The sequence below is a fragment of the Capricornis sumatraensis genome, chromosome 7, assembly GCF_032405125.1.
Source record: "Capricornis sumatraensis isolate serow.1 chromosome 7, serow.2, whole genome shotgun sequence".
Taxonomy (NCBI): Eukaryota; Metazoa; Chordata; class Mammalia; order Artiodactyla; family Bovidae; genus Capricornis; species Capricornis sumatraensis.
In genome coordinates, this window is record NC_091075.1 from 95,706,028 (window position 1) to 95,729,877 (window position 23,850).

Genomic DNA, 23,850 nt, shown 5'->3' on the forward strand with positions numbered 1-23,850 from the left:
CTGTAAACACAGAAATTCCCAGCAAGTCATCTCCGATGAGAAGTGATGCTGTTCTTCAACTTTGCTTAAAGGAGGAGGGTTTGGGAGAGAAGTCCTGAAACTGAATGCTAATGAAGTGGGGGTGGCAGCCATCTCTGGAGTGGGGTTAGTCAACCCCCAGGCCTTCACTACCTTTTCAATCAGAGCAGCAGCACCGCTGGCTCAGTCACATCTCAGTAAACAAAAGTTTTTGCAGTCCAGAATGTGTAACAGGGTGTCAGTCAGCAAGAAACACTAAACAGACGCTGTCAAGTCAGTTTCACGGGGGTGTAAGAAAGGATGTGGCCAGGTCTGTTTTGCCCTCATTGGAGCCTTTTAGATTTTTATCAACAGTGTGACTTTCTCAGCATTTCTCATGGAAAGGGCTTGAATAAATGAAAAGAACTCTATTTAACACCTCTGGCTAGTACTCTGAAGTGTGTTAGAACAATCACAAGTGTGATGAATTCCTGAAAATCGTGTCTGCAGACTTGTGAAGTTCTTGGTGGGATGCTTAGCACAAGTATCATGTGAAAACTTGTCTACTGAAGTCAGGGTATTTCTGGGTAAGTAAGTAATCTCTAAATCCATCTCTCTAACCGTAATCTGCCTGCCTGTTTCCAGGAAGGATTACTCCGGGGAGTACACCATCTACCTGATCCCTTGCACAGTGCAACCCACACAGCCATGGGTGGACCCAGGAGAAAAGCCTCTGGCCTGCACTGCACACGCCCCAGAGAGGTAGGGAGAGAGGATTGATCCTCACTATTTGTGAACTTACCTATTCACTGACATTTATTTGTAACCCCGAATCCAATTTTCGTGATGCTATCCTGATCGTTCCCTGACCTGCAGAATGATGAAAAGGCGATCATCTGAGCCACATTCCCAGCTCAGATTTCTCATCCTGTGAACAAGTGTCCCTTTTACAGTTCATTTGCTGCCAGGGTTTTCAAATTTTTGTCCCTCGTATTGGTGATTTTTTTGTTTAAAATGGCTCCCCAGCAGAGCGCCGAAGTGCCGTCTTATTTCCTACATACAAGAAGGCGGTGATGAGCCAAATGGAGTGTTAGATGAGCTTCATTCCAGCATGAACTTCAGTGCCGTCACCACAAGTTCTATGCTAAGGAACCAACAGTATATTTCAAGTAAGGTGTCTTTAGACAGAAACCCGCATAAAACAGTTAGGTATTGATCACTGATGAAAATGTTGAGAGCAGAGGCTGCAGGAACTTGACCCCTGATTTCCCCCCACGGGCAGCTGTTCACAATTCATTCATTCTGCGTTCATTGCAGCTTTATAGAATGTAACTACCATAAATAACAAGAATCAAACTGTCCATCAGCCCATGCCCACCTCTGACCTGAGCCTGTCCTCGTTGTGCCGATGTTCATTCATTCAGCCCGTATTTATTCAGCTCTTATCGTGTCCTTGGCTCTAGTCTCAGCGTGGAGACTCTAGCAGAGGATTTAAAGTCACCGCTGCTCTCAAGCAGTGCAGATAGTATAGTGCCACCTTTCTAGGAGCTGAGCAGAGTGACTGGAAAACGTTTCAGAGAGAAGGCACTGCAAACAGAATCTGACATTATCATTAAGAGAAGGTGATTTGGAGAGTGACTTTCAAATTAAGAGTCTGAGACTTGGCCATTGGATTTGGCCACACAGAATTCGTCCATAATCTTGATACAGGTTAGGTTCAGTGGACTGAGAAGGATGAGGCCTGATTAGAGTGCGTTCAAGAGAGAGAGGCAAGAACGTGGAGATAAAAGGGACAAAGCAATGCTGAAGGAATTTTGTTATAAAAGGTTTCAGATAGAGGGGCATTCGTGGGAAGAGATGAAGGATTGAAGGAGGTTTTGTTTGTGTGTGTTTTAGATGCAAAATATTTTAGGATGTTTGTGTGTTGGTGAGAAGAGCCCTGTTGGTCTACTGGGGGAAACAGACAATGCAGTGGGAAGAGGGAGGATGTGCAGAGCTAAGTCCTTGAGTGGAACAGGGAACAGACCCAGACATGCGGGGACGGGCCAGCCTTAGCCAGAGGCACAGACACGTCATCTACTAAGAAAGGAAGGCAGGCACAGTCTATGGATACAGGTGAAGGGAGAATTAGTAGGTTGGGAGGGTAAGGATGACCAAGGAGACGTCGGATTGAGTCTGTTTCTCCAAGAAATGAGAAGTCAAGCATAGCTGGAAGTAAGGAACAGTGAGGTTCGAGAAGAGAGGAGGACGTGAAAGAGTCATCTCTGAGAGTGGAAAGTATGGTAGAGAGTTACCGTCACAGCAGATCAGCAGTGCTGAGGGCCCTATTGATTTTTTTTTTTTTTTCAAAAAAACATTTGTTTATTAATTTGTTGGCTGCACTGGGTCCTAGTTGCAGCTCAGCGGATCTTTCGTTTCAGAGCACGGACTTCTCTCTAGTTGTGCATGAGGGCTTAGTTGCCTGGAGTAATGTAGGATTCCCCGACCAGGGATCGAACCTTCGTCCCCTGCACTGGGAGGCAGATTCTTAACCACTGGACCACCAGGGAAGTCCCTGAATTGCCTTTAAATTACCATTAAATTACTTATTAGTGTAAGATGACTAGTATGTGTTTAAGGCACATACAGTTTGATCAATTTTGACATATATGTTCTTGTGAAATATCACCACAATTAAAATAGTGGTGATGTCCATTTTCTCCAAAAGTTTCCTCATGACCCTTCGGTATCCCCCCTCCCATCACCTCCCGACACCCAACCCCCTCGGTATCTACTGATCCTTCTGTCATTACAGATTAGCTTGCATTTTCTACTAATTTATATAAGTGGCATTACACAATACGAATTCTTTTTCTCTGACTTCTCTTGTTCAACATGGTTATTTTGACTCACTCATAGTTGTTGTGTGTAGCAGTGGCTTGTTCCTGTTGCTGCTGAGCTGTATGCCATGGTGTGCACACAGTACAGTTCATTTATCAAATCAGTTAGTTGATGGACATTTGGATTATTTCCAGTTTGGGCTGTTATAAATAAAGTTGCTGTAAACATACATAGATAAGCCTTTATATGGACACATGCTCTCTGTTTTCTTGTGTAAATACCTAGGAGTGGAGTGGCTGGATTCTATGGTATGTTTAACTTCTTATGAAACTGGCACACTTTTTTCCAAAGTGTTTAGAAATGTGTAACTGTGTGTGTATCCCCACCGTGAGTGTGTCAGTTTTCCAGGTCTTCTGCATCCTGGTAAGTGTGGTTGCAGAGGGCCTGGTGTGGTTGAAGAATTAATGAGTGGGATTAAAAGAGGTGAGCTGGAAAGATAGGAAGTGTTAGGGTAGAGAGGGAGACATTTGAAAGCGAGGTTTTATGGAGGAGGTGCCTAGTAGGATGGTGGGGCATAGGCGGCTGCAGTGGAGAGGGGCATGTGCTCTTTGGAGGTGAAGACATCAAGGAACTGAGAGGTTAGGGGGGTGGATGTTTCATCCATTGAAATCATTGAGACTGAAGGCAGGAGTGATACAGGAGAGCCTGTAGTCAGTCAAGTGTGGGAGGGACGGTGACCAGGAAAATAGTGGCTGGCGGCAGTAAGGAAGAACAGAGGGCACATCATCTGAAGAGATATGCTAGGGAATTTTTTATTCATGTAATCCATTTTTATTTTATTTATTTACTTCTTCCTTTATCTTTGTGGCTGTGCTGGAAGGCCTGTAGAATCTTAGCTCCCCAGCTAGCGCCCCCTGCATCAGGAGCACAGAGGCTTAAGTACTGGACCACCAGGGAAGTCCCTGTGATAAATTTTTTAAAATTATGAAATGTTTTAATACCCAGAAGACCAAACACTGTGGATATATAAAACCTCAAGAACATTACCTAGTAAGAATTATAACTGCCATGAACTGGCTATCCCTTGCACTATGATCCTGATGCTAAGTGAATAATCATAACTGCCAGTGGTATTAGTGTCTGTGTATGGAGTGCAGACTATGTGGTGGGCTCTGTACTAAGCTCTTTTTTTTTTTAATTTATTGATTTATTTTAATTGGAGGCTAATTACGTTAGAATATTATAAGTTCAAGTCTCATTACAGTGATCGCCCTCAAGATTATTTACTGTATTTCCACTTTAGAACTAATGAAACTGGAGGTCGGCAAAAAAAAGAAACATTCCTAGTACCTTTTAAATACCTTCAATGCCCCTTTCAGTTGTACTCTTCCTATCTCTCCACTAAGTTAACCACTAGCCTGGTATTGGTGCCTATCATCTCTTGTTTGGGGCTTCCCTAGTGGCTCAGATGGTAAAGTGTCTGCCTGCAACGCAGAAGACCTGGGTTCAATCCCTGGGTCAGGAAGATCCCCTGGAGAAGGAAATGGCAACCCACTCCAGTACTCTTGCCTGGAAAATCCTATGGACAGAGGAGTCTGGTGGGCTACAGTCCATGGGGTCACAAAGAGTCAGACACGACTGAGCGACTTCACTTTATCCCTTGTTTTGGCTTATGGTTCACCTCATATTTAGGTCTTCCCTATAGCTCAAACTTTTCACTTTCATGCATTGAAGAAGGAAATGGCAACCCACTCCAGTATTCTTGCCTGGAGAATCCCAGGGATGGGGGAGCCTGGTGGGCTGCTGTCTATGAGGTGGCACAGAGTCGGACATGACTGAGCGACTTCACTTTCACTTTTCACTTTCTTGCATTGGAGAAGGAAATGGCACTCCACTCCAGTACTCTTGCCTGGAAAATCCATGGACGGAGGAGACTGGTGGGCTGCAGTCCATGGGGTCGCTAAAAGTCGGACATGACTGAGTGACTTCACTTTCACCTTTTACTTTCATGCATTGGAGAAGGAAATGGCAACCCACTATGGAAATTGTAATGGGTGAATCAGACTTTGATCACACATTTAAATAGAATAGCAAGCGACAATAAGTACTATGAGAAAAAAAAAAAAACTGCACAGTGTATTGAAAACAAATGATAAGAGATCTGACCCAGCCTGGGAGGGAAGAGAAAGAAGGTAAGCTTCCTAGAAAAAGTGGTGCTTGAGATCTGAACAGCAAGAGTTCTCTAGGCAATGGGTGGTAGCAGACAAGGAGGGAGCATTCCAGTAGACGGTTTGTCAAGGTCAAAGTCAGAAAACTGAATTCATTACCACTAATCTCAATTTGAACCTCAGGGTTTTCCAGAATGAGAGGGCCAGGAAAAGCAAAGAGTGTTGAAAAGCCTAAAAACCAATTAGATTATTCATGCTCCAAAGAGCAGATAAACCTCATAAGAACTGGAACTAAATAAGGTCTCTCTCCTGTCAGTTCAGTTCAGTTCAGTCTCTGAGTTGCGTCCCACTCTTTCTGATCCCATGACTGCAGCATGCAGGCCTTCCTGTCCATCATTCTCTCCCGGAATTTACTCAAACTCATGTCCATTGAGTCAGTGATGCCATCCAACCATCATCCTCTGTCATCCCCTTCTCCTGCCTTCAATCTTCCCCAGCATCAGGGTCTTTTCAAATGAGTCAGTTCTTCACATCACGTAGCCACAGTATTGGAATTTCAGCTTCAGCGTCAGTCCTTCCAATGAATATTCAGGACTGATCTCCTTTAGGATGGACTGGTTGGATCTCCTTACAGTCCAAGGGACTCTCAAGAGTCTTCTCCAATACCACAGTTCAAAAGCAGCAATTCTTCGGCCCTTGCCTGTACCCATCTCTTTATTCACTAAATGTTTTAGCACCTACAGCAAAGTGCAGGGTGGGAACAGGAGGGCAGCCCAAATGACTGATGAAAAATCAATCCTACTCTCAAGGAGTTCTTGTTTTTCTGCATTTAGATTCCTGATACCCATTGCATTCCAGCAGACCAACCGCCCTGTTCCTGTTGTGTATTCGCTCAATACTGAATTTCAGCTCTGCAACAATGAGAAGGTGTTCCTAATGGACCCCAACACTTCTGATATGTCACTGGCAGAAATGGATTACAAAGGAGCCTTCTCGAAAGGTAAGCATTCCCTTCACCCAAAGACAGAGACTCCAATGGGCTTGAGAAGCTATCAGATAGGTCTCCTAGCATCTCTGCTTATCAGCTTTCAGTCAGCTCTTCAGGGAAGAGTCCCCTAGCGCTGGTTCCAGCGCAGCCAGGGATTAGTCAAGGAACAGACTCATATTCTTCCTTCAGGTTATTTCAAAATAAGATCATATTCTTTGTGCTGTAATAATCAGCGATGTGATGAGTGTGAAAGTGCTGATGAGTTGTAAGAATGCAGGGGCTTCCAGCCAGATTCTAATGCATTGTCTAACTTTGGGTGAATTGCTTCATCTCTCAGTTCCTGAGATTGTAATATGACTGCCTACCAGCCTCAAAACTATGCCAAAGCTCCATGTCTTGTTCAGCAGGCTTTCTCTACTTGAAATGGTTCCTTTGCCCTCTCCTTGCTCCAGACACACCTCCCTTGACTTTCTTCTTTTTCAGGTCTCTATCTAAATGCTAACCTCCCCAAAGAGACTTGCTTTGACCATACCAGTCAATCTAATATCGGTTTTCATATCTTTCACTTTCACTAAATGTTGTTCATTTTTTATAGTACTTCTCACAATTTTTAATACCATATTTCTTTACTTATTTATTGCCTGTCTCTCCCACTAGAATACAGATTGTAGTTAAATATCAAATTTGTATGTCATGCCACCAATGCCTAGGTGCTCAATAAATATTTGTTGAATGAATAAACTATAGATGAATCAACCCATTAGATTTTCTTCCAGTTTCTCTCTTCTTCCTTTTTCTTACTTTTAATCTTTTGCTCATATCTGAGTTTTTTTTCTCTCATCCTAAAAACACATCCCATAAGAGAAAACTCTCTCATCCCTACCCCTTGCTCAAACTTCAACCCACATGTCCTCCTTTTCTTTCCTCTGAGAATCTTCCTGAAGGAGCGGTGAACTGACACTGTCCCCATGGCCCTTCTTCCCAGTCACTCCTGCGTCATCTGCTGCAGACTGGCTTTGTCCGACCACGGCTCAGAATTCTCTCTTGTCAATGATACCAAGCCCGTGGGTTTTGACACTGTTTGGTTTCCTTTGCACCAGCCTCTCCTGAGGCCATCTTGCCTTTCTGGCCACTCCCCACTCTCTGGCCCTCCATCCTCTGCCCTGTTAGTATGGCTGTCTCCACATTCCATGCTTGGCTCCTTCTGCTCTTACTTCAGTGCTCCTCCAGTCACCCCCATGACTTGGCTCCTCCCTGTGCTCTGAACTTCCTAACCACCTGCTACTCCACAGCCGCTCCATGAAAATTAACCTTGTCCCTGCTCTCTTCTGAGCTTCTCTTCCACACTTCCACACACAGATTGAAACTACCAAACCTCTCCAAGTGATGGCATTCAGACACCTTGTTATCATTGTTCCATTGCTCAGTCATGTCCGACTCTTTCAAACCCCATGGACTGCAGCATGCCAGGCCCCCCTGTCCTTCACTTTCTCCCTGAGTTTGCTCAAACTCATGTCCATTGAATTGAGCAGACTCAAATGATGCCAACTCAGTGATGCCATCCAACCATCTCATCCTCTGTCCCCCACTTCTCTTCCTGCCCTCAATCTTGTCCAGCGTCAGGGTCTTTTCCAATGAGTGAGCTCGTCACATCAGGTAGACAAAGTATTGGAGCTTCAGCTTCAGCATCCGTCCTTCCAGTGAATATTCAGGACTGATTTCCTTTAGGATGGACTGGTTGGATCTTCTTGCAGTCCAGGGGACTCTCAAGAGTCTTCAAAAGCATCAGTTCTTTGGTGCTTACCTTTCTTTACAGTCCAACTCTCACATCCATACACGACTACTGGAAAAACCATAGCTTTGACTCTATGGACCTTTGTTGGCAAAGTGATGTCTCTGCTTTCTAATACACTGTCTAGGTTTGTTATAGCTTTTCTTAACGTGTCTAGAACTGGACTCATCTCTCCCCAGAAATGTTCCTCTCACATTCACTGCCCCACTGACTGCATCAGCAAGCTCTAGGTGGCCAGCCAAAGATCTCAGGGCTAACGTCTACTTCTCCTCTGCCCCCTCTACCCCACCCCTGATGGCAGTAAGATGACTGGTCCCAACCCTCAGGCATTTCTTGCCTTCAGTCCCTTTGTTGTTTAGTCTCTCAGCTGTGTCCGACCCTTTGTGACCCCATAGACTATAGCCCCCCAGGCTCCTCTGTCCATGGGATTCTCCAGGCAAGAATCCTGGAGTGGGTTGCCATTTCCTTCTCCAGGGGATCTTCCTGACCCAAGGATGGAGCCCACATCTCCAGCATTGGCAGGTGGATTCTTTACCACTGAACCACCAGGGAAACCCTCAATCCCCTTGCCTGACCACTATATTTTGTTCATTTGCTTGTTTTCACCATTTTTTAAATTGGATTATAGCTTCTTTGCAATGATGTGATGAATCGGCAGGCTGGGATTGACATACATACTCACTGCTATATTTGGATACCTATTTCTTGCTAGAGCATTACAATAACTCTCTACTTGTACCTCTAGTCTCTCTGTCATTATTCTCCATGTTTCTAAACTCCAGGTGTGTTGATATTAAGTCCATTAAGTCCACATTCAAAACATTCCAGGGACTTCCTGAGTGGTCCAGTGCTTAGGACACTGTGTTTCCACTGCCGGGGGCACAAGTTCAATCCCTGGCTGAGAAACTAGGATCCTCCATGCCATGTTGCGCAACCAAAACCTTTCCGTGTTCCCTACTACTCCTGTACTCAAGTCCAGAATCTCAGCACTGTTAATCAGTTTTCCCAGAGCCCCTCCCCCCACCCCCCGGCTCCCATCGCTGGCCTGCCTGGTGCACAGTAAATGTTCTGATGTGCATTCTGAGTCAGACGGATCTGTGTTCACATCCTCCTCCCACATGTCACAGATACGAAACTTTAAACAAGTTATTTAACATAGGGGCACTAATTGAACCCATCTCTTAGGCTCTTGGGAGGATTAAATAAGTACTGTAGGTAAAGAATTTGATGTCCTAGCAGGAACTAAGAAAAATTAACTACACCAGGACTGGTACCCTTCCAGCATTTCGTATTTTGTACATGGACTTGCTTTTACCTGGGATGCTCTTGCAGCCTCTCCCTCCCCACTCAGATGCCCCAGCTGACAACTCATGGTTCAGAATAAAGCTCAAGTGTCATCTCCTCTTTATACCCTTCCACAGCGCTCTCCAGGCGGACTTTGGTGCTAAGCCCTCATTGTCAGCTCTGTGCTGATCTGATGTTGTTGGCCTTCCTCTGTGGTGAGGTAACAGCATCGTGCGGTGGTTAACAGTGTGGGTGTTTCAAACCAAGCACCTTCGACTTTGAATCCCACCCTCACCACTCGGTGACTTTGTGACCTTGAACAAATCGCCTCACCACTCCATGCCTCTCCTATAAAATTGTGAGCACCTCCTGAGTTCTCCCATGGGAAGGACTTAGTAAAATACCTCTCCAGGAGTATGAGTTCAATAAATGCTAGCTGCTTTCAGCAATTGCTTCGCTTGTATTTCTGCCCTCTTGGCTGTGTCTCACTCACCTTTGTATCCCTTGCACATAAGGGAATGCTTGCCCTACCCTAAATACTTCAGGAACATTTACTGATTAAAAGAAACAGTACATGAATCAATGTGTATTTTAGGGGCACATGGACCCCGCAGCTCTTCATAGAAAGGTACTTTTGATTCTGAAGAAGCGTGTTAAAGCCTTCCTATCCTCGACACTTTTTTTTCCCTCTTTCTTAAAGTCTGACCTAATTAATGCCTTGCAATCTTTTCAGGTCAAATACTCTATGGCCGAGTCCTTTGGAATCCAGAGCAAAACCTTAATTCTGCTTACAAGCTCCAGCTGGAGAAGGTCTATCTTTGTACTGGAAAGGATGGCTATGTGCCTTTCTTTGATCCCACAGGGACCATCTACAATGAAGGGCCACAGTATGGATGCATTCAGCCAAACAAACATCTGAAACACAGATTCCTGCTGCTGGTATGCTGTTTGTGTTAAAGGGCTGACACATGGATAGATTTCCCCAGCTATAAATTTTGCCTAATGCCACGCTCAATGGTTTCTACAGATACTGTTATTGTTTTGTTGATGTTGTCTCTGTCAGCTTAATTCTAGTACATATTACAAAGCTAGTGATAATTATGGGGGGTAACAATGTTACCAACCCAGGTCTGGCTGCTTGCCACTGAAAGGCCAGTAGAAAGGTTGGTGGAAAGGAAAGTTTGCTTTATTTTGGATGCTGATAACCAAGGGCAGATGCATGTCTAAAGGCCAATTCTTCCCCTGGCAATCAAGGGGCAAGAGCTTTTATAGACAGAGGGAAGGGGTTGCATGCAGAAAGAGTATGGTCAGCTCTGAGAGTCATCAGTGGTCTGACCAGAGTCATCTTGATTGTCTTGAATACTGTTAGTCTTCAGTTCTAGAGTTCATTTGTTTCCATTTCTTTGCAATCAGTTCTCAGACCTGTGGCAGTTTGTATCATGGCTACAGTCTGGTCAACATGTACTTAACTTCTTCCACCTGGTGGGAGTTTCAGTATTTACAAGACACCTCACAGGATATGGCTCAGAATATTATCTATAGCCCTTGCTGCTGTTGCTGCTGCTAAGTCGCTTCAGTCGTGTCCGACTCTGTGCGACCCCATAGATGGAAGCCCACCAGGCTCCGCCATCCTTGGGATTCTCCAGGCAAGAGTACTATAGCCCTTGAGAAGGAGCAAAAGGTCGTTGCCTGTGCTTAATGACTACATTATTATTATTTGGTCTCCTTTGATTGTTTTCCTTTGCTTCTGCATTTTCTCACTTCTCTGATTAAACGTATTCTTTGGCCAAAGTTCTTCCACAGACAAAGGGCAAACTGAAGACATGGAGTCAGGGGAGGGGCAAGGACCAGAGGGTCCTGCTCCATTTCAGCAAGACAAGCTGTCACTGACGTTTTAGGAAGAGGAAAGACTAAGGCAGTATTTTTCAGTGTGTCCCAGAGTCCCCTCAATATATCCCCAGTATTCTTTCAGGGCCTCCATGAGGTCAAACTACTTTCATGATGATATGATGTTGCTTGTTTTTTTCACACACGTTCCCTCACACTTGCAGAGAGTATGCAGGTTTACTGATATGGAATCACAATTCGTATTGTGCCTAATCTTTAAAAAACACCACTTCCTGAGGTCTAATTTAGTATCAAAAAAGGATATGCACAATTATCTGAAAAAGTTATTCAAACATTTCTCCCCCTTCCAGCTATTAATACATAGCTTATGTGAGGCCAGATTGTCTTCACATATTTCAGCCAAAACAACATATCACAACTGATGGAAAATAGAAGCAATTATGAGAATCTACTTCTTTTCTAGCAATTTGCCAAAATGTAAAACAAGGTCAACTCTCTTTTTGGGTGGATATGAATATAGGTGTTTTCACTAAAAAATATGTTACTTATGTTAACATGTAATGAGTTGCTCATTTCTCTCCTAAAATGAATTAGTAAATATCTATATTTTTTCATTAAAAAAAAATTGTTCATTGTAGCATATCACAGTGTTAATTTTAATACAGTAAATATTGATAGATATAAATCACATAAAATGAAAGCTTTGAGACGTCTTTAATTTTTAAGTCCTGAGGACATAGAGTTTGAGAATTGCTGGTCTAGGCTATCTTACTTGTTATGTTTCAAGATCACAGGGGCCACCAAGTGTCCTCTCCCAGAGGGCAGTGGGTGTCTAGGGGCAGCAGTCTACTTAAGGCTCAGGTAAGGGCTCCTGCAGCACACGCTTCCCCAACCCAAAGGGTGACTGCCTCCTCCCTGTGACCGCCGCCTGCCAGTTCAGTGGTTCCATCTTGCTAGAGCTTGTGTTTCTCTCTTCCAACTCCTAGGACCGCAGTCAGCCAGAGGTAACTGACAAGTACTTCCATGACGTGCCCTTTGAGGCCCATTTTGCTTCCGAGTTGCCTGATTTCCAAGTGGTCAGCAGCATGCCAGGCGTGGATGGATTTACTCTGAAGGTAGACGCACTCTATAAGGTGAGTGTGGTGAGAAGAATGGAAGTAGAGCACGAATTCACTTTAAAGGCTACAAAGAGGAGGATGACATCTTCTCTGCAATGCCAGTTTCTTTTTATAGCATTCTTGCTGGCAGGTCTTTTTATTGTTGTTAAACTTACCATTGTTCAACCACTAAGTCCTGTCGAACTCCTTGTGACCCCATGGACTGCAGCACGCAAGGCTTCCCTGTCCTTCACCGTCTCCCAGAGTTCACCCAAGATCATGTCCATCGATTTGGTGATGCCATCCAATCATCTCATCCTCTGTTACACTCGTCTTTTGGCTTCAGTCTTTCCAAGCATCGAGGTCTTGGCTTCCCTGGTGGCTCAGACAGGAAAGAATCTGCCTGCCATACAGGAGACCTGGGTTCGATCCCTGGGTTGGGAAAATCCCCTGTAAAAGGGAATGGCAACCCACTCTGTTATTCTTGCCTGGAAAATTCCAAGGACAGAGGAGCCTGGCAGACTATAGTCCACAGGGTCGCAAACAGTCAGACATGACTGAGCAACTAACATACTCACCTCAAATTTTATCATCTATCCAATAGACCAAAGCAATAATAAAATTCTTTAATTCTCATATAGTCTCATCATGGCTCTGTGCAGCACCAGCTGTTTTTCACAATCATGTGGAAATATTTAGCAAAATCATAAATACAATCCAGTGATTTCGAATGGCAAGAATTACTAGTATTTGATAAGCAAAAATACTCTTAAGTCCCAGTAATAAGCATGAATTTCCAAGATCAATTTCTACTCTTCTCCATCTTCAAATAGTAAGTCATGACCTTGAATTTCAGAACTATTATCACTCTTCAGAAATTGTTTCAAAATCATGGAGGGTCTCAATGGGCGGCAGATGAAAGGGAAATAAAATGCTTGATGACATAACCACTCAGAAGATGATCCAAAAAGTGTTCAGATTTAGCAAATTTTTATCAAGTGTCTGTTTATTACGTGCAGAGTAGGTGTTTAATGAATCTTTATTGAATGACTCTATTTTAGCTAAACTTCATCAACGAATAGTAAATTAGCATACGAACCAGTGGAAGCTCACTGGGAATGAATTGGTTATTAATACTATTACTCTACTTATGTCAATAAAGACCAACAAATCATAAGCATTCACTAAGCTACAGAAACCCTAAAAGATAAATTCTTAGGGCTATTTCATGGACAAGTATGGAAACAGGAAAAAACATGAATATTTGCCCTAAGATCACTTTAATTTGGAAATAGACTAGAATCCCAAAATATTTGGTTCAGTTCTCTATTCAGACACCAACCATTGCTAATGCTTTTCTTTTTCTTTCTTTCTTTTTTCTATACTTCATCAAAACCTTTATTCTGCTACAGTTATAGTGGCATACTTACTAATCCTTAAATGAACCACGCATAGTCTTATCTCAACATTTTTTTAAAGGAGGCCAGTGACCAGTGATAGTCTGATTTATTCTATGACTTTTAAAAAAAGATTCTTTCTTTAGTGGATCAGTTCCCTTTCTTTTTTTTTATTGAAATATATTTGATATACAATGTTATGTTAGTTTCACATGTGATACATAGTGATTTGACTTTTGCATATATTATGAAATGATCAGTGTGGTAAATCTAGTAACATCTGTACCCATCCAAAGTTATTACAGTATTAAAGGCCATATTCCTTACGCTGTGTATTACATCTCATGACTTCTTTATTTTATAGCTGGGGGTTTGTACCTCTTGAGCCCATTCATGTATCCCAGCCCCCCACCCCCTCCTTCATCTGGCAACTACCTATTTATTCTCTGTATCTGAATCTGTTTTCATTTTGTTTTGCTTGTCTTTTTTTTTTTTTAATTCCACATATAAGTAAAATCATATGGTATTAGTCTTTCTCTGACTGACTTATTTCACTTAGTATAATACTTTCTAGGGCTTCCCAGGTGGCTCAATGGTAAAGAATCTGCTTGCCAATGCAGGAGACACAGATTTGATCCCTGGGTTGGGAAGATCCCCTGGAGGAGGAAATGGCAACCCATTCCAGTATTCTTACCTGGAGAATCCTATGGACAGAGGAGCCTGGTAGGCCACAGTCCATGGGATCGCAAAGAGGTGGAAATGACTAAGTACAGCCTGTACAGCCTAATAATTTCTAGGTCCATACATGTTGGCACAAATGGCTAGTTTTTTTTTTTATAGCTGAATAGTATTCCATTGTATGCATATATATATACGCTGCTGCTAAGTCGCTTCAGTCGTGTCCGACTCTGTGTGACCCCATAGACGGCAGCCCACCAGGCTCCCCCGTCCCTGGGATTCTCCAGGCAAGAACACTAGAGTGGTTTGCCATTTCCTTCTCCAATGCATGAAAGTGAAAAGCGAAAGTGAAGTCGCTCAGTCATGTCTGACTCTTTGCGACCCCATGGACTGCAGCCTTCCAGGCTCCTCCATCCATGGGATTTTCCAGGCAAGAGTACTGGAGTGGGGTGCCATTGCCTTCTCCGATATGGAAATATATATATATATATATATATACACACACACACACACACACACACACACATATACACACACCACATCTTCCTTTTCCTTTCATCTGATAGATACACAAGTTGTTTCCATATCCTGGCTATTGTAAATAATGCGGCTGTGAACATTGGTGTAGCTAATGCTTTTCTTGAAGCCATTTACCCATGGAAGCTTGTGGTGGGCAGTGGTCTTCCCGTCCCCTTCCTCGGGTGGTCTGCGGGCATCAGCAACATGTTCAGTTCATCTCCCGTCTCCTCCTCCTGCAGGTGGAAGCAGGACACCAGTGGTACCTTCAGGTGATCTACGTCATTGGTCCTGATACCATCTCAGGCCCCAGGGTCCAGCGCTCTCTCACGGCCCCTCTGAGGCGCCACCGAAGGGACCTGGCAGACCCCAGTGGCTGGCTGAGCCTTGATGAGTCCCTCATCTATGACAATGAAGGAGACCAAGTCAAGAATGGCACCAATATGAAGTCCCTGAACCTGGAGATGCAAGAGCCCATCGTAGCTGCTTCTCTCTCCCAAACCGGGGCGTCTATCGGCAGCGCCCTTGCTGCCATCATGCTCCTACTTCTGGTGTCTTTGGTGGCTTGTTTCATCACCAGGAAATGCCAGAAACAGAGGAAGAAGCCGCCCACGGGGGACATCCTGGAGGAATACCCTCTGAATACCAAGGTGGACATGCCCAAGCGGGGCACAGACAGGGTGGAGAAGAATGTGGACAGACAGTACTGCACCGTGCGCAATGTGAACGTACTTGGTGAAGCCGAGGGCGCCTACGTGTTCAAAGGTGCGAAAGTAAAGAAATTGAATCTGGAAGTCAGAGTTCACAACAGTTTACAGGATGGAACAGAAGTTTAATGGAGGAGACCCATTGTGTATTTTTTTTTCTAAAGTCATTTTTATAAAACAGGGGGGAAAATACTGATATTTTTATAATCTTGCCAATTAAAAAGGGAATACGATAGCGTTCAGTGGCGGAAGGCACACATCACTTGCATCAACTCACAACTGAGCTACCTCATGGGACAAAGAACCACTGAGACCCTAGAGGATGGAAGGAGTTCTTTCCATGGATCCCATTAACAGTCTCTGCAGCCGCAAACTGTTCCTTCTGTAAGGCTAGTCTTGGAAAGCCAGTGTTCAGAGTTAGGATGTGACTTAGGTCAGCAGAGGGAGCGCACAGGGATGTACTGAAAGGTCTCAGAGGCAGAAAGTGGGGGGCGAGGTGAGGTGGGGACAGTGCTTTTTGTCTCCACTCTCCCACCCTCCCCTCCAGCTCCAGCTCCCTTCTGCTTGCGCTTTTCCTGGGCATCTGGACCACAGAGTTCACATTGCTGATGCACAGATTCTGCTCAGAATTCTGCTAATCAGCACTTATGTGTTTGCTCATGCATCCAGTTGACAGTCTGCACTCTTTGTACTCTGACTGTACTTTGCATTACCAGCCCTTTTCACCTGGGGGTTTAAACTGCTCTGGACTAGAGCATTTCTCCGAGAAACCTCAGCCTCTCCTGTCAGGCATCAGGCATGGGGGAAACCCCCTCCCACTTTATGAGGGGGCACTGAAACCTGGGGAGAAGGAAGGACCTGGCAGGTGTCTCAGAGCACATCAGAGAGGCTCTGCGCCCTCGGCCCAGGGGATGTCCTTGTGCCCAGCTGGTTTACACTGCAGCCAGGAGACATCCTCTCCAGGCAAGATCGCTGCACTGTGCCCCTTTAGCCAACATTGCCTGTGGGTGCTTGACCCACCTACCACAGTTCCTGCTGCCCCAGGCTTTTCCCAGTCCGGTAATAGACAAGCCCTGTGCTTTGCTAGCTGTGGGGCTTTTATTTTGTTAGGGCTTCAGAGAAGTCAGTGATTCATTTGAATAAAGCCAATCAGGAGAAAGCTCAGGCCCCAAGTAAAATCAGAGTTGAGGATTCCCTGGTACTCACAGCACAAAAGTGCTAGTGCTCACAGCAGACAGGGTACTCGCTCAGCAAATAAAGGCTGGGCTTCCGGTATAGTATTTCAGGGATTTCTCTTTGGGGGTTCTTTTTTTGGTAGCTCAGGCACTTATTTTACCATATCAGCACAGCACATGACAAGGCCATGAACACATGGCTTTAAAATGATTTAGTGTTCGAATAGCAGCTTAATGATGTAGTATGTAGTGTGCACACCACTTGCTTTTGTGTTGTTTTATTTCTGCTGAGTTGGCAAAAACATAAGCATGCATGTCATGTTGTTTTGAACTGGAGGCACCTTTCTGTTGCACCTTCTGCACTTCCCCTTCCTGACACCCGTCACACCTTTACCGCTGAGCAAATCGCGGAGCATTCACACTGTGTAATATTTATATTAGAGTTGAGCCTCACTCTGAGAACATTCCACATTGGAAGCACTTTGGTACTCAAAGCTAGAAAGAATGAACCGTATAAGGTTTCAGGCATCTCTGCTGGAGTCCAGGCTCCTTGAGAGGAGGGCAGGCGTTAGCCATGCCTTGGGTTCTCCAGCAGTGCCTGGCACATCACACGCACTCCAGGAATATCTGTTAAGTGAACAAATAAACGGTGTCATGGGTGAAGGATAGAGGAGTCAATTTAGGGAAGAGGGGAGAGAGTATGGTGCCAATGTCATAAGGGCAAGTAGAGAAAAAAATAACCCTCCTACTTGGATCATAAACTAATCTTGTTGGGGCAGAGAAGCAGCACTCGACACAGGCATGAGTCTGGCATGGACTGCAGGAGGGCTGAACCAAGAAGCTGGCTTAGCATGTTAACAGGGGGTGAGACTGTGAGGCAGTCTCCTGAGCAGGACAGTTGGAGGAGAGTTTGATGAGCATTCCAAGATGAGTGTGAGTTTCTAGGGAAGGGAGAGTTGGAGAGATTGGGCCCCCGAACCCGATTCTCCTGCCTGCTCAGGTGAGACCTGCTGGGGTGTTTGGAGGTGGAATGTCTCTACTGGCCTCATGAACACCCAGAACTGGTGTTTCGTGACCAGAGAGCTCATCAACCCAGCACAGAATTCTCTCCAGAGAAATGAAGCAAAGAACCCGCCTGCCAATGCAGGAGACACAGACTTGATCCCTTCGTGGGGAAGATCCCCTGGAGAAGGAAATGGCAACCCACTCCAGTATTCTTGTCTGGAGAATCCCATAGACAGAGGAGCCTGGCGGACTACAGTCCATGGGGTCGCAAGAGTCAGATAGGACTTAGCAACTAAACAAAAACAACCTATATTAGAAGGTTGCCACTATTTCTGCCAGGACAGAGCCAGTTACTCGCGGAGCAACTTTTGCTGGGGCCTGTTGTGTCTCACCACTCCTAGACGCCTGAGTGCTTGCATGTGAAAGCAGCAGCTCCCCACTTGCTGGGAGAGCCTTCTGGCACAGCCCTTCCGATCCTACTAAACAGGGCACATGGGTGTGAAGAGTGAGGACAGGAGGCAGAAGGGGGCTGGTGTGGGAAGGAGTGGAGGCTGATCTCAGCGTGCTCCTAGCCGCCTCTGTGGAAGGGTCTCAAGTGACACGGGCAGCATCTATGCGGACCATGAGATAGTGAGTTGTCAGTGTGAAAGGGAAGTCCTTGGGACCATTTGTGCCCCCCTTCCTTTTTATCCTCCACCCCCACCACATACACTTCATCCTTCTCTAGTGGATGCACACGTGTGAAATAGGAGGTGTTCAGAGATGTAAAGCGGAGACGGACTGCTTCGATACAGAATTTTTCATTTCATTTTATACGTCATATGAGGAAGCAGAAAATTTGCTGACTGACCTGGGATGCTATTCCAGTCAAAGCTCTCCTTTCAATTCTAACTCGCTCACTAAGGCCTTGTGTGTGTTTTACTAACCTTTCCTACCATGCCTTTAGGTGAACAGGAACAAAAGCCCCTCAGGGGTTGCTATTTGCTATCACAAGCTGGCTGTGAAGATTCAAAGAAAAAAGAGTCTGTACCTTTTCCCTCTGATTGTGCCCCTGGCCTCCTGGCCTCGTGCGGATTCTTATGGGGAGATGCAGAAAGACTGTGGGAATGTGTTTGCACAATCTTATGATATCTAGTCTTGGTGTACCCTAGGTATTCATTCTCAGATACTACACACCTGCTCAGACTTGAGTAAAACATCTGTGGTGCTGTCAACCTGATTCCTTGACTCTGAAATGATTTTTGTATTTCCAATACCAATCTGTGTGTTATGAATTTCTGATTTCTCCAATAGCATATGCCACTATATAAATTTGTATTAATAAATGACAGCCTGTGTTTTATTTGCTGTGTTCATCTTACTAGATTCTTTATCTCATCAACATAAGACAAGTGCTATGGAGATGGCAAAATCATTCTAAAATTTGAGAGATTTTTTTTTTGGAGAAAATCCCTCTGAAGGGGTTGAATCTGAGACATTCACCACTTGGGCTAAGATCAAGAATAAATTACCTATCCTTGTATTATCATAGTTCTTCTTTTGCTCTCCGATGAAACCCCAGGAAAAGAAAAAGAATTAAAATTTTCATGTGCAAAAGATGATCATCAGTGCTGTATTTATCATCATAAAACCTTCTCAGGACACTTGAAATAGTGTGAAAATGACTATGTCCTTTTTTGCAGGCACAAAGTTTATTTTAATATTTATTTTTATTTATTTGGCTGTACCAGGTCTTTGTTGTGGCACGTGGGATCTTTAGTTGTGGCATGTGGGATCTAGTTCCCCAAGCAGGGATCAAACCCGGGCGCTCTGCATTGGGAGTGTGGAGTCTCAGCCACTGGCCCACCAAAGACACAAAGGTTTGTGTCCATAACTCACCCTGTAACTGACAAATCTCCAAATAAGAATTTATTGGCCGGTGTAGGAAAAATGGCAGAGTCAGAATGAAACTGAGGCCAGGCGTTCTGCACGCCTGTCCTCCCTGAGAAACCAATGACAGTAATCACCAAGGCTCTGTTGGTACATTTTAATAGCACATTTGCAAACCCAGCAAGACTTGAGAAAGATTTTTCATGAAATCCAGGGAAAAGATGCCACAACCTAACCTAGGGTTTCCTTTTCCTTCGATGTTGCCATGGGCTTTGTGTAAACTTAACTTCCTCAGAATTTCCTATGATTGTCCTTTGCCTAAAAGCAGGCCTTCAGCCCCAGAGTGTATTTCTCTTGGGCCCATGAAGAAGCTGATTCAGGAACCAATCTATGAATTGCTAAGAGTTGCCATCAAAATGCTTCTTGAGACCTGAAATTTCATGGAAACTTGGAGGAAAGTGGCAGAAAATTAGTTCTCATTTAGATTTTGCGATATCTCAGACTTGGGTTTTGAAGAAACATAATGAGAGCAGGTGAGGGAAACTATAGAGAACATCCTACTAGATTCAACCCCATGAAATTGCTAATTTTGTAAGTCAAAACAGTCCAGGATCGGTAGTTTACACCTCTCAACCTAATATTTAGATGCCACAGTGTGTACTAAAGATTCTATCCCAAGTTTCCCTGATGGTCTAGTGGTTAAGAATCCACCTGCCGATGCAGTGAACACCAGTTCAGTCTCTGGTCCGGAAGATCCTACATGCTGTAGGGCAACTAAGCCTGTGGGCCACAATTACTGAGCCCACGGGCTTCAACTACTGAAGCCCAAGCATCCTGCAGCCTGTGCCCCACAGCAAGAGAAGCCCCTGCAGTGAGAAGCCCGGGTAACACAGAGTAGCCCCAGTTTTCCTCAACTAGGGAGAGCCTGTGTGCACCAGTGAGGACCCAGCGAAGTCAAAACTAATAAATAACTAAAAAAAAAAAAAGGAAGTTTCTATCCCCAAATGAGCCCGTGATAGCTCTAACCAGGAGCACACTGCAACTAGCCCAGGTAAAATCCTAGGGACAGTGTCAATATCATATTGGGCACACAGGTGGCGCTAGTGGTAAAGAACCCTCCTGCCAATGAAGAGACTCGAGACGGTTTTATCCTTGGGTTGGGAAGAACCCCTGGAGGAGGGTATGGCAACCGACTCCAGTATTCATGCCTGGAGAATCCCATGGACAGAGGAGCCTGACGAGCTACAGTCCATGGGGTCGCAAAGAGTCGGACACAACTGAAGCAACTTAACATGCACACATGCCAGTCAAGATCAATGATTTCTTCACCTTCTCTACCTCATTCAGTCCTGGTTATGACCCTGTAAAACAGGTGAAGATCATTGTCCTGGACAATTTTCTGTGAATGTTCCACATGAATCCCAGGATTTCAAGTATTTGCACAAACTGATATTGCTTAAATATGGTCCAAAGCTCCTATACCTCTGATTTAATGCTTGTCCCAAAAAATCCAGCCACTTGATTGATACAAGAAAATAGCCCCATGGTGCACTCTCTCTTAAAAAAAACACAGAAAGCTAACAGAATTTTATCCCCATGGTCATTTTAATTTAAGGCTACAGGCTACAGACCATGGGGTCACAAGGAGTTGGACACAACTGACCACACACACAGCACCAAACTCCAGGACCAGCAAGTCAGAAAAGTTTATTAGAATCCAGGCTTTGGGAGAGTGTCTGTAAATTGTTAAATAAAATTTTTAAAAAATGTTTCACGATGTCTCCCTTAAACATTCCAACTAAATTAGGAATGTGTCCAAAATGAACTAGCGCTCAACACCAGTAACTCACAGAAGTCCTTGGGCTGCTTATTCTGTTTGCCTTCACACCAGTCCTCTGCCCCAGTTCCTATGCTCCAGGGAACTGGCTTCCCGAAATTGCTTCTCCAAAGCCTTCTTGGGCCCTTGGCCTCTACCCTCCCCCCAGTGCTTTGCCCTGGTTGTGGCCATGCTTGCATCCCTCCTAGGCCACAGGTCCTGTTGGGCAACTCTCTCCCATTTGATTATAATTTCCTATGATTTTCTAATATGACTTTGCACTACAATGTTATATTTGACTCTCAAGTTGTTCTCTTCAGCAGAGAGGAAAGGGGACATAGGAAAGGCAGCTTCTTATAAAACTACAGCATTCTTCAATGCATTCAGAATGGTGAAAGTTTCATCAAACAGTCTTTTCTGGGGTTTTTTTGGATGATGATAAACATAGTTTCTGGGATCCTAATATTTATCATTCTTATCATTTTACCATCTAAAATTTACTTCTGAGAAAATTCATCCTTTGAGGGAAAAGCATTAATTTTACAAATACACTGCAGCATGATTCTAGTTTAAATGGTGGTAACTGGGCAATTGTCACAACTAGAAAACCTAAAAAAACAAAGTGCCTTTTGTTTTCAAGTTGTCATCCGGAAACCAAAGAGGTTAAATTCTGAACCTGGAGCAACTAAAATAAATCCATGTAAACACCACGTGTTACTATATCCTTCTGGGTAGAAATCCAACTTTATTACTTCCTGGTTGTGTGGGACACAACTGGCAGAAGTTACTGAATGCCACTGAGCCTGTCTCCGAATTTGCAAAATACAGGTAATCACACCTAATTTAAGCTCTTCTGTAGACATGAAATAAGGCAATATATGCCAAGTGCATTTCTCAATGTCATATAAATTATGGGCTCTCAATACATATCCCCCTGTTGCTCCCATAATAATCCCAGAATGTTCCAGGATGAGTTGGGACTTGATAATCTATTCTAGCAGTCCCTGAATGGGAGTCAGAATGGAAGGCTGTTCTATCTTGGCAGAAAACTCAACATGTTAGATTTGGAAGTCAGGTGGTTCCGGGGCACTGATTGACAAGCAAGACCACCTCTCTGCTTTCTCTACTGAAGCTCCTCTTCCATTTAAGGAAGGATGTCCTCTTAAACAGGCTTCCCTGGTGGCTCAGCAGTAAAAGATCCACCTGCAGAGCAGGAGATGCAGGAGACCTGGGTTCCGTCCCTCGGTCGGGAAGGTCCCCTGGAGGAGGGCATGGCAACCCTCTCCAGTATTCTTGCCTGGAGAATCCCATGGACAGAGAAGCCTGGCAGGCTACAGTCCATGGGATTGCAAAGAGGTGGACACAGCTGAGCGAATGATACACTTTGATCCAAACCAAAGGTTCAGAATCTGCACCTTTCAATGCATGGTATAATGGCTTTGCAATAGCCCAAAGTTTGGTTTCCATATGTGACAAAATCCCAACATTCCTAGGAAAACCTTGGAGTTGTCACAGGCTTTTTGGTCCGTTCTAGATCTAATAATTTGTTAGTTTCTCTAATTTTAAAATAACTCATCATTTGGCCACCAATAAATTATAAAAAGACCTCTTATAGGCCTAACGCAAACAAACACACAATAGAACAGCCTAGGAAGATGAGATAGAAATTTTACATCTCAAAGATACATAAAAGCATACGTTTCCCTCTAGGAAGTCTTTGTTTAAAGTTACCAAGCCAGCTTCTCCTTTTGAAAAAAAAAATCACCTTAATTATATACACAATAAAAAGATCTCCCTCAAAACAATTTTTTATGTGTGTGTGAGCACTTTCAATTTCCAATTAAATAAATACTTGTCATAACTATAGGTTGCTAGTAATCTAGGATTTTTCCTAGGGGACTCAGATGAAATCTTAGAGTAAGTGCTTCCCATTCTAGCTCAAGCAGTTAGGGTCTGATGTCTGTGCTCACAAACCAAAGTAAACAAGCCAAACCATGATAGCAGGAAGTCACTAAAAACAAAACAAATGGCAAAGAGATGCTCAGAAATCCAAAAATGAAATGGCAAGAACTCCCCAAATATGACTTTTGAGTCCCACTAAGCCTGTGACGTATGTCCAAAGCAGCACATTATAAATAGGGACCCCCTTCTATAGAGAGACACCCCCAAACTAGAACTGCATCATTTCCTCAAATGGAAAACATCACGAGGTGCACACCCAGGGGACTTATCTAAATACTAGTGAGTGTCTCCATACACAAGACGCCCCATTTCTGATCCTCCAATATCCAGTGTTTCTGGGGTGGAAAGTTCAGGAAAAGTGCACTCAGCCTTGGCAGCTGAAAGGGTAACTTCTCTCCTTTTCTCCATCACAGTCCCAGAGTTCTACAGCCAAGTTGGCAGGCGGGTTGGTGTGATCCCAGCGCCGCCCTATGAAAGGAGTCCCTGGTGTTCCCATAGCCAAGGGGCCCTGTGGGGCCACCTGCCTGCCACCAACTGCCAGACAAGTCCCCCAAATTGTTGCCAACCATAATCTTGGCTTTTTCTGCCCACTGAAGCTGATTTAAAAATATGGAAACAAAATTTGGAGGTAACAGAAAGGTGGCTTTATTTCTCAGCCCCAACCCCACCAAGGGGAGTCTAGGGGATGACAGCTTGCAGTCAGGCGTCAGCGATGAGGAACAAAGGTGTTA

General features: G+C 44.3%; 1 protein-coding gene across 1 annotated transcript in view; it reads left to right on the forward strand.

The window, feature by feature from the left end:
* Window positions 1-15,421, forward strand: part of FRAS1 (Fraser extracellular matrix complex subunit 1) — a 317,287-nt gene extending 301,866 nt beyond the window's left edge. The window contains exons 69-73 of the mRNA XM_068974976.1: window positions 643-759; window positions 5,819-5,985; window positions 9,783-9,988; window positions 11,884-12,030; window positions 14,828-15,421. Coding sequence (XP_068831077.1) covers window positions 643-759; window positions 5,819-5,985; window positions 9,783-9,988; window positions 11,884-12,030; window positions 14,828-15,421 — 1,231 coding nt within the window. The remainder of the gene's footprint in view (window positions 1-642; window positions 760-5,818; window positions 5,986-9,782; window positions 9,989-11,883; window positions 12,031-14,827) is intronic.
* Window positions 15,422-23,850: the final 8,429 nt, after the last annotated feature.